The sequence below is a fragment of the Ipomoea nil genome, unplaced genomic scaffold (genome assembly GCF_001879475.1).
Source record: "Ipomoea nil cultivar Tokyo-kokei standard unplaced genomic scaffold, Asagao_1.1 scaffold1576, whole genome shotgun sequence".
Lineage (NCBI taxonomy): Eukaryota > Viridiplantae > Streptophyta > Magnoliopsida > Solanales > Convolvulaceae > Ipomoea > Ipomoea nil.
In genome coordinates, this window is record NW_017618004.1 from 3,976,325 (window position 1) to 3,989,284 (window position 12,960).

Genomic DNA, 12,960 nt, shown 5'->3' on the forward strand with positions numbered 1-12,960 from the left:
AGTCATACGACATTGCTAAACAATCGAACCAACATAAGAAAAGTCCTCTGAGAATAATCTTTTACTATACGCACTTTATGTTTTAAAGTTGGTTTAACATAGAATAGAATTTTAATTATTATTATTTCTAACAAAGTTGGTGCATATATGTGGTATCAGAAACAAATTTGTGTGTGGCATCGGCAGCAAAAGTAGTTGATGTTGAATCAAAGATAAATGATGGTTTGCAGACTAAGAATCGGCGATATAGTTTCGTAGAAGTCAAAGTGATTACAAACAACTTTGAAAGAGTACTTGGTAAAGGTGGGTTTGGAACGGTTTATCATGGCAGTATAAATGGCACCCAAGTTGCAGTTAAGATGCTGTCATCAACATCAGGCCAGGGCTTTAAGGAGTTCCAATCTGAAGTACGTATAGTATTCGATCTGAATTAAAATTAAATATGCATGACTTTATTTATTGAATTATGAGATTTTGTTTTACAAACTTTATTTTACAGGCTAACGTTCTGATGAATGTTCATCATAAAAACTTGACGTCGCTTGTGGGGTACTGCATTGAGGGAACAAACATTGGGATCATCTATGAATTCATGGCCAATGGAAACTTACACCAGAATCTCTCAGGTACATATACCAGTATATATATGTATGATCATTTCAAATGGAAACAGTATATTTGGACTTTAAAATAACGTTATTAGTGTCGTAAGACTCTAATTTGATCATTTTTAATTCCTGGTCGCAGCCGGAAACCATAATGTTCTAAGCTTTTGGGATAGGCTCCGAATTGCTGCAGATTCTGCCCAAGGTTAGTATACACGTACTATTACATTCTATTAAACTTCTCTGGACGGACAAGTGGACTTATTCTAATTATATATTGCAAAGGATTGGAGTATCTTCACCATGGTTGCAAGCCGCCCATAGTTCACAGAGATGTCAAATGTACGAATATCCTGCTCAATGAAAAGTTCCAAGCCAAAATAGCTGATTTTGGATTATCGCGAGCTTATCCTGATGAAAATCAGACGCATATCTCAACAGTTATCGCAGGCACTTGGGGATACGTGGATCCTGAGTATTACACATTAGCTAAGTTGACTGAGAAGAGCGATGTGTATAGTTTTGGCGTTGTTATTTTGGAAATAATGACAGGGCAACCTGCAATAATAGGGAAAGCCCCTGACCAAGCTCACATTAGTCGTTGGGTGACCTCCATGCTGAAGAATGGGAACATTAAGGACGTAGTTGATCCCAGGTTAATGGGCGAGTTTGACGCTAATTCAGCTTGGAAAACTGTGGAACTGGCACTGGCTTGTGTGTCTCAAGATTCCAACAAAAGACCCACTATGAATGAGGTTGTGAGTGAGTTGAAGGATTGCTTGGCAACGGAGATGGCTAGACATGGCGGCACAACTTCACAGAGGTCCATCGATAATTTGCCCGCTGCAACTATTGACTCAGAATTTGGGCCCATGGCAAGGTAGTAGTGGCTCTTCGTCATGCACTTATGGGGTGACGTAGAGATTCAAACTCGTGACCTTTGGTCTTGCTTTGATACCAAATGAAGCATGTGATATATCTCAACTAAAAGCCTAAGCTGATAATTGGATTGATTATATGCTCAACAATGAAGTATCATTTTAATTAAATTTTAGTTTTATTTGATAATATTATATTGTTATGTTTTTCAATTAATATTGTTATGTTTTTCAATTTCTTACCCTCAAGTAATAACCTATGTAGCCTACCCTTTCTTCCTCACTACTTCACCTTCAATTCTTCATAACTGTTAACTATTTATTATTTAGTTTTACAGACTTAATTACTTTGCTCAATAATTCACCTGGCCTCTAATTTAATGTTGTGCACAATGCATTATTACTGGCTGGCAAATGGCAATGTACATATATTAAACACTTTTTGGTCAATTATTTGAATTTATATGCAAGTTGTTAGGCAGAAGATGAATATTAGGCTGTCATAAAATGAATAAAACAAGAATCGAGGCACAGTATTCTCTCTATGCTTTTGAGTTTTGACTTTTGAATATGGAAAATGATACGTGTTAAGTTGCTGCGCATTGGAGTAAGACTAAAGAGACTACATCCAAAGTCAGCAATATAAATTAGGAGTAAGACTTTAGGTTATAAATCTAATTTTTCGCATTTTTACGGAAGATTTTTTTTTTTTTTTTTTTTTTTCAATTTAGGCACTGTTTCTAGTTGTTTGGTTTATTATACAGTAGTAATTTGTGAAAACTTTTTGTTTCATTGAAACCCTGTGTCACGTCACCCTTTAGATTCGTTGCTAGCCACTGGTCCCAAGGCAGAGTATTCAGAAGAGCATTCCTTCGCCTGGGAAGAGCTGCTTCCCAAATCCCTTTTGCCGCCGGGCACGTTCTAAATAGGTGAGGTAGATCAATTGCTGCTTTTTTTTTTTTTTTTTTTTAAATAGATATAAAGTAGTAATCACTAATCAATAGACGTTCTCTAATAGTTATTGTACGTTAAGTCTTCTGCGAGTTTAAAAATATTCGGATGTTCTACTGAGATTTAACTATGATCTATTGGTCTTGACTTAGGTATATCTCTATTGAATACCATTCTTCATTTGCTACATATACATGCCTCTATTGATAGACTCCACTTATAATCTAGAAGCATGTCGGTTACTCTTATCTATTTAGAAATTCGCAGATCTATCAAAGCAGCTTTTAACAAAAACAAAAAAAAAAAAAACTTCAGAGAAATGTAGCAGAGTTTATGGTTTCCAAGAACAACCAGCATAACCTTTGGTTTTATGATATGCTTTTTTCGAGAACAGGTTTCATGATATGCTTGACTGCCCAATTCATGGCATCTCGGCTCCACTTGTTTCGCCTTGCATCCACGATTGTAATTATACTTTTTGTCTTTGCTATTTTAAATTGACTTGTTATTAACTATTTTATTTTTTTCTTTGATTTGATGATAATATCCATAAATTTAACACTCACTTAACAGAAAGATTAACAGAAGACTATTTGTGGTCAAAAATGAAAATCACGGTATATGTTTTGGTCGAATTAAAAGTTGAGAACTAAAAGAAATATTACCATAATAGTTAGAGGATCATTTGTGGTAGTTGTAGACTTCAGATTCAGCTGTGACAATATATTGGGCCAATAGGCCCATTTACGCCAAACTCTTGCAATTTGTCTTAGCGCCCAGACCAAATGAATCCCACTTGTACCAAATCAATAATGTTCCTCATATCCGTCCAAGTCATATGATCGGGCCCAATCGTTGCCATAAAACTCGTTAGATAGAGTGCAGGAAGTTTGTTTTTTATAATTCAAATTTCTGGATTTCGCCAAACGTGCCCAGCGTGCATCATGAGCACGGTAATGCGAGTCGTTATGCTGTGGACTCGTGCCTAGCGTGCATCATGGGCATGGTAACGGTGCCGTCAGGCACCGTTATCTTCCTTTTTTCTTTTTTTTTTTTAATTTAATTTCAGACCGCTTCGTTATAGGAGCATATATTCACAGCTTTGTGTTCATAATTTCGTAACTGTACATTCATAATTCCGTAACTGTACATTCATAATTCAATAACTGTAAATTCATAATTTTCGAAGCTCTATATTCATAATTGTAAGTTCATAATGTCAGAGTTCTATGTTCATAATTTCATAACTGTACATTCATACTTCCATAACTGTACATTCATAATTCCATAACTGTATATTCATAATTCCATACCGAACATTCATAATTTTCGAAGCTCTATGTTCATAATTGTAAGTTCATAATTCCATAACTGTACATTCATAATTCTATAACTGTACATTCATAATGTCATAACTGTATATTCATAATTTCATAACGAATATGCCGTTAACGCTGTTAATGGTCTTTCGAACAAATTTTTTTTTTTTTTTTAGTTAAAACAGCGTCGTTTTCACTGAAAACGATGCCGTTTTCACTGAAAACGATGCCGTTTTAGCGACGTGCGCACGTGCGCATAGCATAATTTGCCGCTTAATGCATTATATCATAAATGAGAATGTTGACAAGAAACTGGGGAGGAGAGGGATGCCACTCCCACCCAACCTGTCAAAGAAAAGTCTTCCCTAGCAAGAGTATGAGCAGCACCGTTCGCAGATCGCCTAGGAAAATAAAAGATTACATCATGTATCTAAGATGCAATCTCTTTTACATCATCAATTATTAAACCAAAAGCTGAGTTGTAAGGATTAGAAGATAAAGCATGATAAACAATGTGTGAGTCTATTTCAACATCAATGTGATGATAGCCCAGGTCCTTCACCCAACTGAGTGCTTCGCGTATGCTTACTGCCTCTGCTTCTTTCATGTCATAATACCCAGCGTGCATGGAACAATATTCATAAGGCACATAAAAGAGGTAAATTCCAAATTACTTAAGTGATTCTAGGTTCCGCGCCACCTGTACATTTCTAGCAAGAAGAAGTCTTAACAATATTGGTCAAAGTCCCTTAATGACTACTCAAATTTCCAATAGAATTCGAACATCTACCATACCGCATGAAGTAAGACTAGTGCAAAGATGTTAATTGTAAATGGACGACTCGTTAAAGTTTCATATGCACTTCTAGAGAGTCTAAACGGCCTTTTTAATTCATTGTTTTGGATGCTTTCAAGTTGGAGATTTAGAGAGCAAAACTCTAGTTTAATACTCATTGATGGATACCCAACATTGGTACCTAGTCGATACCACCTAACAAGCAGTCAAGCATGGCACTCAAACTCAACAGTCAGCACTCGGAACATGACCGATCAGTCTTGACAGTTGACAGTGGAAGAATGAATTAGAATGCAAGCCCTTGGGGTTGGGGATAATCCCATTAATAATAGCCTTCAATCGCATTAATTTCCCATAAATATCAAATTACCATTACCTCATACTACTCTACATATTTTTCATTCTACTGTAAAAGTCGAAGCCAGGAACAAAGAGAGGGAGACAATGATACATATACAGATTACCTACAAATTTTAAAAAATAGTGAATTTTGGATTATCGGAACTGCCTAAAAATTCGTGGTTTTCATCTTTCTGTTTTCACGCTAAAACTCTTGTCTCTCTACTTATTTTTTACATTTTATTTCTCATCCGATCAGTTATATTGGCAGGGGCGGAGCCAGAAATTTTTTTCAGTAAAAGCGAAACATTAAAACAAAAGAGATAATTTAAAATAAATAAATTACCTAAAAATATAGTTGTAAATATTGTTGGATAGGGACGAAAAATAAAACACATTGAAACTTTATAAAAAAACTTCATAACAAAATATAAAATACTAGAACTATGTTGATGCCAAGGATTTGAACCCTTAACCTTTACTATTGCCAAACAATATTTACAACTATATTTTTAGGTAATATATATATATATATATATATATATATATATATATATATATATATATATATATATATATATATATTCTACCAACTAAACTAACTCGTTTTTTGTTGATATTTAATAATTTTTTTTATACTAATACTAAAACATGTACTATATATACATATATACATACAAAGATTTTATATGGGATGGGGGTGGGGTGAGGGGGGCAGCTGCCTCCCTTGCCCCCCTTTGGCTCCGTCCTCATATGTTGGCCAACCGAATGACTACCCTAGGTCACAAAACCAACAGTACTCATTGTTCAATTTTTTTTCAAACTTCCAAAAATATCAAAATTCAAATACATAAATTTTATCAAATAAATGTATTTAAAGAAAGCAAACAAAAACAGAATTTAAAACACACACACAGACATCTCATAGAAACAAACTAGAGTAGTAAAATGATATATCATTTTCTTGTACAAGAAGCGACGGTGACTTAAAGAGAATGAAGTATATTTGCACTTGTCAATAGTTGCCATGGATCCGTTAGCAGTTGCAATGGCACTACATACTTTATATGTTAAGTATAACAACAATTACAAAATTAATGACAACTTTATAAGTCGGCTACGCAATAACATCACCCTATCGTAACCATATACTAACCAAAGTCAATAAAATGTTACTCCGTGTTGGAGCCTACCAAAATTTTGCATTTAAATCACATTCAAACTTATTCAATCACAACTTTAATTCATTATTTGAATTAAATTTATAATATTTTATCTTATTAAATAGACCATTTTGTCCATTTTGTCAATTCGAAAGAATAACTCAACTTGTTCAGTTCAACTGAATATTTCCTAAATTAGCAAAATCAAAATGCATTCATGAATCTCTCGCACTGGCCCGCCGGACCCACCGCAACTTGCCGTGGACCACCTATGTACATCACAGCCTATGTTTATACACACTATTTTGTAACCGTGTAACTATAATTAGATAAATTTTATATAAGAATCATTTTGTTTATATCATATATATATATATATATATATATATATATATATATATATATATATATATATATATATATATATATATATGTGTGTGTGTGTGTGTGTGTGTGTGTGTGTGTGTGTGTGTGTGTGTGTGTGTGTGTGGAATTAGGTTGAAATGCGGGTGGTGCGCCCAGGTACGGTTGTGCGGTGAGAGGAGAGTCATTGATCTTGTCAAAATCAACGTCCAAGATTAACCCAAAAAAAAAACGCGGTGGTAATTTTGTAATTTTTGCATCTAGGTCAAATTTAAGGTGCGTGATTTTTGTGCTTAATGTGCGTGGTTTTTGTACTTAAGGTGCGTGGTTTGTGTGTTTAATGTGAGTAATTGTTGAAACTTAAGGTGCGTGATTTTTGTGCTTAAGGTGTGTGGTTTGTGTGCTTAATGTGAGTAGTTGTTGAAAATTAAGGTGCGTGGTTTTTGTGCCTAAGGTGCATGGTTTTTGTGTTTAATGTGTGTAGTTTGTGTGTTTAATGTGAGTAGTTGTTGAAACTTAAGGTGCGTCAACCTGAAGTTTAAGGTACGTGGTTTTCCTTCTTAAGGTGCGTGAATTGTTTAAACTTAAGGTGCGCCATTTTAAAAGTTTAGGTGTGTGGTTTGTGTACTTAAGGTGCACCATTTTCATACATAATGTTAAGTTGCTTGGTTACTAAAATTTATATAAATTTGATAATAATAATAAAAAATTGAAAGTTTTGAATCAAAATGGTGAAATTATTATACCGAGAGGTAAAAAAAATTTGTTAGACCACGAAGTGTCATGAGTAGATCTTAACTGTATGAAACATCTTTAAGCTCGTATCATATTCAGACTAAAGTGTGTGAGATAAGTTAATCTCAATAGTTTACTGTTGTAATGCGGCTAGTGAATTTAATAATGACAGCAAGATAAGAGCCAAAAAGGAAGAATAAACGTGCTTAGCAATAAGGAGTTGGGGGTGAAGTCCAAGAGGCACGCTTTGGATTGAATCAAGGAGACAGGACCACTGACTAGGATTCACTAACAATTAAGCGAATGTCTCTCGTATCGGTTCCCTAAACTAATGCTAATTAATTCATATCCGTACGCTAATCTTTCTTTCTTAAAAATAAATGTCATAAACATTCCCCAGAAACGTATAATATAATGTCGTATAAAATAAATTCAAATCTGCAACCACTTTCTAGCCCGCTATCTTAATTAATCAATCATAGCTCGTATTATTACCCTCCAATGGCTTTAATTTCCCCATTGAAATCTTCACCGAAAAGAAAATTAAACCAGAACTGTAATTAAGCAGTGGTTGTCGTAATGATGACACCCATCATTAAGGGTGCTGTTACAATGAGTAATTAAAGTTTCATCAATATTATGATGCAATCATGATGATATGATGTAGTGAATAATTAATAATGATTTCCCAGGATTAAATCATGATGATCTAATGATGAACAACACATGAATCTTATTTTTCGTACAAATATATATAACAATTAAGTAGATTATAGAATTATAGATGTATCATCATGAGTAGATCTTCGTAAAGATTGATGCATGCATGGAAATGTTTATACATTTTACACTTCTCTCTTTTCTCTAATTTGATATGATGGATCGAGGTTAAAACTCGGTTGGGTTGAATTTCATAATTTGATCTGATGGATCGAGGTTAAAATTTGGTTGGGTTGAGTTTCATAATTTGATCTGATAGGTCGAGATTAAAACTCAGTTGGGTTGATCGAGTTCGGGGGGAAATGGAGGAATATAATGTCAACTTCTGGGGCGGTGAATTGGATTAGGGTTAAAGAGGGGGAGATTGGGTTGCATGGGGATAGAGTAGTTATTGAAGGGTAAAGATGGAGGGATAAAATGGTTAAAATTGAGTGATGAAGAAGAAGAGTCAATCTTTTGGCCGAATGCTTCCAAGGCTTTGACTTGAGACCTGAGAAATTTGAGATAGTTCGCGGCTTCGTCCAGCATTGATGCAGTGTCCATTTTACTCCCTCCCGGAACCAGTCGTTGCAAAACCCTAATCCGTTCGCTAATCCTCTCCCGTCGCTGCCGCGCCGCCACCGTTTGCGGATCCGTCGATATCCTCACGTTCTTCCTCTTCGGCTTCTCCATCGCCTCCGCGCCGAAGTTCACCGGACGGAACGCCGCCGCACGGTAAATCATCTCCTTCATCTGCGCTATCGCCTCCGAGTCCGGCTCCTCCACCGAGGACGCCGACGAGCTTGGCTGCTGGAAATTGATGTTGGATGAACTAGGGCGGGGGTTCTCCTGCCTGGATTTCTTCGATTTCGGTTGAATATTTTCTGGAATGAGATTGAAATTGGAGGGATCGGGGTTTCTTCTCTTGCCTAGGAGATTAGAACAGTTGATAGTGTCCGAAATTGTGGCGGTTTTGGCGACGGTCTCCTCAAGGCAGGCGGATTCGCCGGAAGAAACCGCATTGCCGCCGGTATTGAAGTTCCATAAACTCTTGCAGTCCGCCGAGAAAATCATGGAAATCTCGTCGTCCTCCGCCGACGCGTCGGTGTTGCTATTCGTCGCAGACAGCAAGCAATCAAACGAAGCCATAGATCCAGCCGCCGGCGCCTTAGCTTGGAAATTACAAAAATCTCCCATTAAACCGCCATTCAAAACATAACCGGCCCGGTTCAGTACATCTCGACCGGAACCACACATTCCAGAACCATCGTCTAAGGCGGCGTCGCTCCATCCCTGACCACCGACTTCCCCAGCCCGTGCAGCCATAGAATCCGCCGCCAATCTCGCCGCGGCCTCTTGCCGCTCCGGCAAGTTCCAGTTCGACACCATATTTATCGGATCAAACGGAGCCGATGCCTCCACCTGCGGCGGCGCCTGACCAACCATTCCGGTAGTCGTGGAACTCGAGCCGCCGACATGAAACGGCTCATCATCCCAGTCGAAAATATCCATACCGAACAGATCGAGAAGATAGCTAGCTTCAAAGCAAAGCCTGTGAGGAATAAGGTCGAACAGAAGCCGAGCGATATATATGATGGAATTATTGCAGCAGACTTCCTATAAAAAGCGTACAATCTCTAACCACCCTCTGATTCATATAATCTGCGATAATATACAAAAATAGCAACTCGTGACGTTAGTTCTCGCCAACAAGATTTTGTCCACTTGCACTATAATTGAGATATACAGAAACTCCAAATTTTTAAAAAATTGTTGGCAAATATATATATATGTAGCAAGTAGAACATATATTTATATATATATACCATGCATATACACTGTATATAGATGGACTACTGTTCTGGAACTTTGAGGAAGAGTCTATTGTAAATGAAGGTAGTTGATGATGATGATGATGCTAAGGAGAACAACCAAAACAAATGTTGTATTAGCTACAAGCAATGGAGTACATGTTTGTTGGAATGCAGGTTATATAGAAAGAATAGGAACGGATGTATTTAGATTTTGGATTTAAATTAAAATATGATAACGTGGGGCATATATATATGTATAAATATATATATATTTAGAGAGAGAGAGAGTTGAAAGAGTTGACAGGAGGTGTAGTGTTTTTAAGAAAAAGATAAGGCTTTTTGGTCAGCTTGGTGGGGCTGTAAGAGTGTATTTTTGCAGATGGGGAGCATGAGATTTCAGAGATGGTGTGGCATTATATTCTGATAAACTTAATAATGGGATTATATTAATTTATTTTTTATTATTTATGCAAGGAAAATGCAATAGTCAAATACAATATTCTTATATATATGTATCGCAGGTGAAGCATACATACACAATATCAATTCAAGTAAAATTGGACATATCTGGATATTCATAACTAAAATAATATGCATATTCTTACCCTCCATTCTCATTGTTAGCTGGATATATCTGGTTTTTCAAATTATTAGTACAATTATTCTTATCATGTTTATAACTCATCAGTAATATATGAGTGTCCATGTAAAGCTGTAAAAAAACATATAGTATATTATAGAGAAATTATTTGTGGTTGAATGATATATATTTTTCAACATTTCCCATAGAGGCAGAATGACTCTATTGGTGTGGCTTAGCTTGGTCTAGATTTGTTTAACGTATTTTATTTTATTCCACAATACGTAAAAAATTTTGATTTTAATTATCTTGTACTATATTAATTAGTTGTAAGAAAATATTATATTGTATAGAAGTTAGAACAGGGCGGAAATGATAAAAATATGAGATGGAGTTGTAGGGTTTATTAATTAATTAATATTAAATGATAAATTGAAAGGTTTAATGAATTGAAGTGGGGAAAAGGTCTGACCTCCTTTTGGGTGGTGTTGCTCATGCTAAGACCATGCGCGCTGTAAAGTTACAGCAAAGTGCAGTCATTTTTAAGCACTTCCACTAATCATAGCTTTAATCATAACATTTTTACGTTATCATTACTTTTTAATTATTCCCTCCTACTTTCCACCACTCTATTTTTTCAAGGTAAAACTTTTTTTAATCATAACCCAATAAATTTATCATCAACTCTTTCCTCCCTTCACATATATTCTTACAAATTACCCTCCTGTCCCATTTTATGTGTCTGATTCGATTAACGAAATTTGACTGAATTTATTTAATCAAAATTTTCATAATATTAAGTTTAATATTAGTATACAAATTTTATAGATTTAAAAACTACACTAAAAGTACTATTGAACACAAAAAAAAAAAATTAATTAATTAATTTAAAAATAAGTAAAGATATTAAATAAAATAAACAAAGAAGCAACAGTTTGTTTGACCAATGAATAGTAAGTATGACAGATAAAATGGGACAGAGAGAGTATTCAAATTTGCAATGAGTGCAAGAGGCCGCTATGCAATGCTTCAATTTATATTTGCCATGAAATCTTTTCGCGAGTCTCTCAAATACATGGGTGAATATATATATATATAGAGGGAAGGGATCAGGTGCGGGTTGTGCTTTTCGTGCGGTTGTGCGGGTGGACGCACATTGAATATTACACTGGTGCACTTTAAGTACACAACACACGCACATTAAACACACAAACAAAATACATTCAGAACACAAACTCACACACCTTAAGCACAAAAGTCACGCATCTTAAGCACAACATTCACGCACCTTAAGCACAAAAACACCCACACCTTAAGTTTTAACAACAACTCGCATTAAGTACACACTCACGCATATTAAGTACAAAACTCACGCACTTTAAGCACAAGACTCACGCACATTAAGCACAAAACTCATGCACTTTAAAGTTTCAACAACTCACATTAAGTACATACTGACGCACATTAAGCACAAAACTCACGCACATTAGGCACAAGACTCACGCACTTTAAGTACAAAACTCACGCACATTAAGTATTACACACTCACGCACATTAAGTATTACACACTCATGCACATTAAGCATGCACAAATCTCACGCACCTTAAGCACAATACTCACGCACATTAAGTACAAAACTCGCGCACAACCGCACGGAAAACCTTCACCCGCACTGGAACTTAAACAGACACACACACACACACACACACACACACACACACACACACACACACACACATATATATATATATATATATATATATATATATATATATATATATATATATATATATATATATATACATGTTGGGGAAAATTCGGATAGAATATGTCGTAGACCTGGGGCTACTGTTTTTTATAGGCTGAGAATGGATGAATCCTGAAGGGATCGGTGACGTGTGCAAGACACTACCTTAAAAGCAAAAATTTCCCGGAGACGGTTGTAGTCTTACCGGTTGCTTTCGACCAGTTAACACCGAAGCTCAGGATTGCAGAAGAGAAGAAGAGAAATTGATGAGTGAATAGAACTGAGGAGAAGCAGGGTATTTATAGTATTGGAAATACCCGCCCCTCCCCTCTCAGCCATTCATGCTCCACGATTTTAGGAAGAGTTGTGGTGAAAATGCCCACAAGAATAGGAAGACTTGTTCCACCACAACTTAATGTGTGGATGGTAGATTTCTACATGAAATCTACCTCTAAAAAGGAAAAAACTTGGAATTAAAATAAAGTCCGAGTAAAACGCTGACCACACCACACCACACCGCGACGCGCGTGCGAACCGAACCGGGCCAGGCCGGGCAGGCGGCGGCGGCACGCATGTGGGGTTCCCTTTCCTTCTCTCTCTACAATAGTTTAAGCCTTCCAAATGGGTTGGTATTAAAAAGGTGGGAATTAGTCCCTTATCCTTCCAATGTGGGACAAGAGTGTCTTCCTTCTACACACTTTAAACCACCATCTTGAATGTAATCTCCAACAATACACACACACATGCAAATTAACATGAAATTAAATGTGCGATACTTTCTTTTATTTACATCGCCATTAAGACATACAAGAGATTAATAAGATTCAAATTCAAGACAAAAGATTAGTTGACATGATTCTAGATTGTTCACATGATTCTAGATTGTTCAATTTGACACTAGACTAAATCACAAATCTAATTACAAAGTCTATATTTGTGTACAAAATATTATTGATATCAAAATTCATAT

The 12,960-nt window shown here is 36.0% G+C and overlaps 2 protein-coding genes across 3 annotated transcripts; one reads left to right on the top strand and one right to left on the bottom strand.

Moving 5' to 3' along the window:
• Positions 1-359: 359 nt before the first annotated feature.
• Positions 360-1,489, top strand: LOC109190345 (probable LRR receptor-like serine/threonine-protein kinase At1g51880). The gene is made up of 4 exons (XM_019340810.1): positions 360-407; positions 500-626; positions 748-810; positions 891-1,489. Exons 1-4 carry the CDS (start codon positions 360-362, stop codon positions 1,487-1,489), a joined length of 837 nt encoding a protein of 278 aa, XP_019196355.1.
• Positions 1,490-7,808: 6,319 nt separating this feature from the next.
• On the bottom strand, positions 7,809-9,863 carry LOC109190241 (transcription factor bHLH87). Of its 2 annotated transcripts, XM_019340704.1 has the most exons (3): positions 9,675-9,863; positions 8,169-9,510; positions 7,809-8,053 (listed from the first exon to the last, which is right to left on the bottom strand). In XM_019340704.1, the coding sequence occupies exon 2, from the start codon at positions 9,358-9,360 to the stop codon at positions 8,188-8,190; it is 1,173 nt and encodes a 390-aa protein (XP_019196249.1). In that variant the 5' UTR covers positions 9,361-9,510; positions 9,675-9,863; the 3' UTR covers positions 7,809-8,053; positions 8,169-8,187. The 2 variants fall into 2 exon arrangements, with proteins under 2 accessions (XP_019196249.1, XP_019196248.1); XM_019340703.1 differs by having other exon boundaries at positions 7,937-9,510; positions 9,675-9,793.
• Between the last annotated feature and the right edge of the window lie 3,097 nt (positions 9,864-12,960).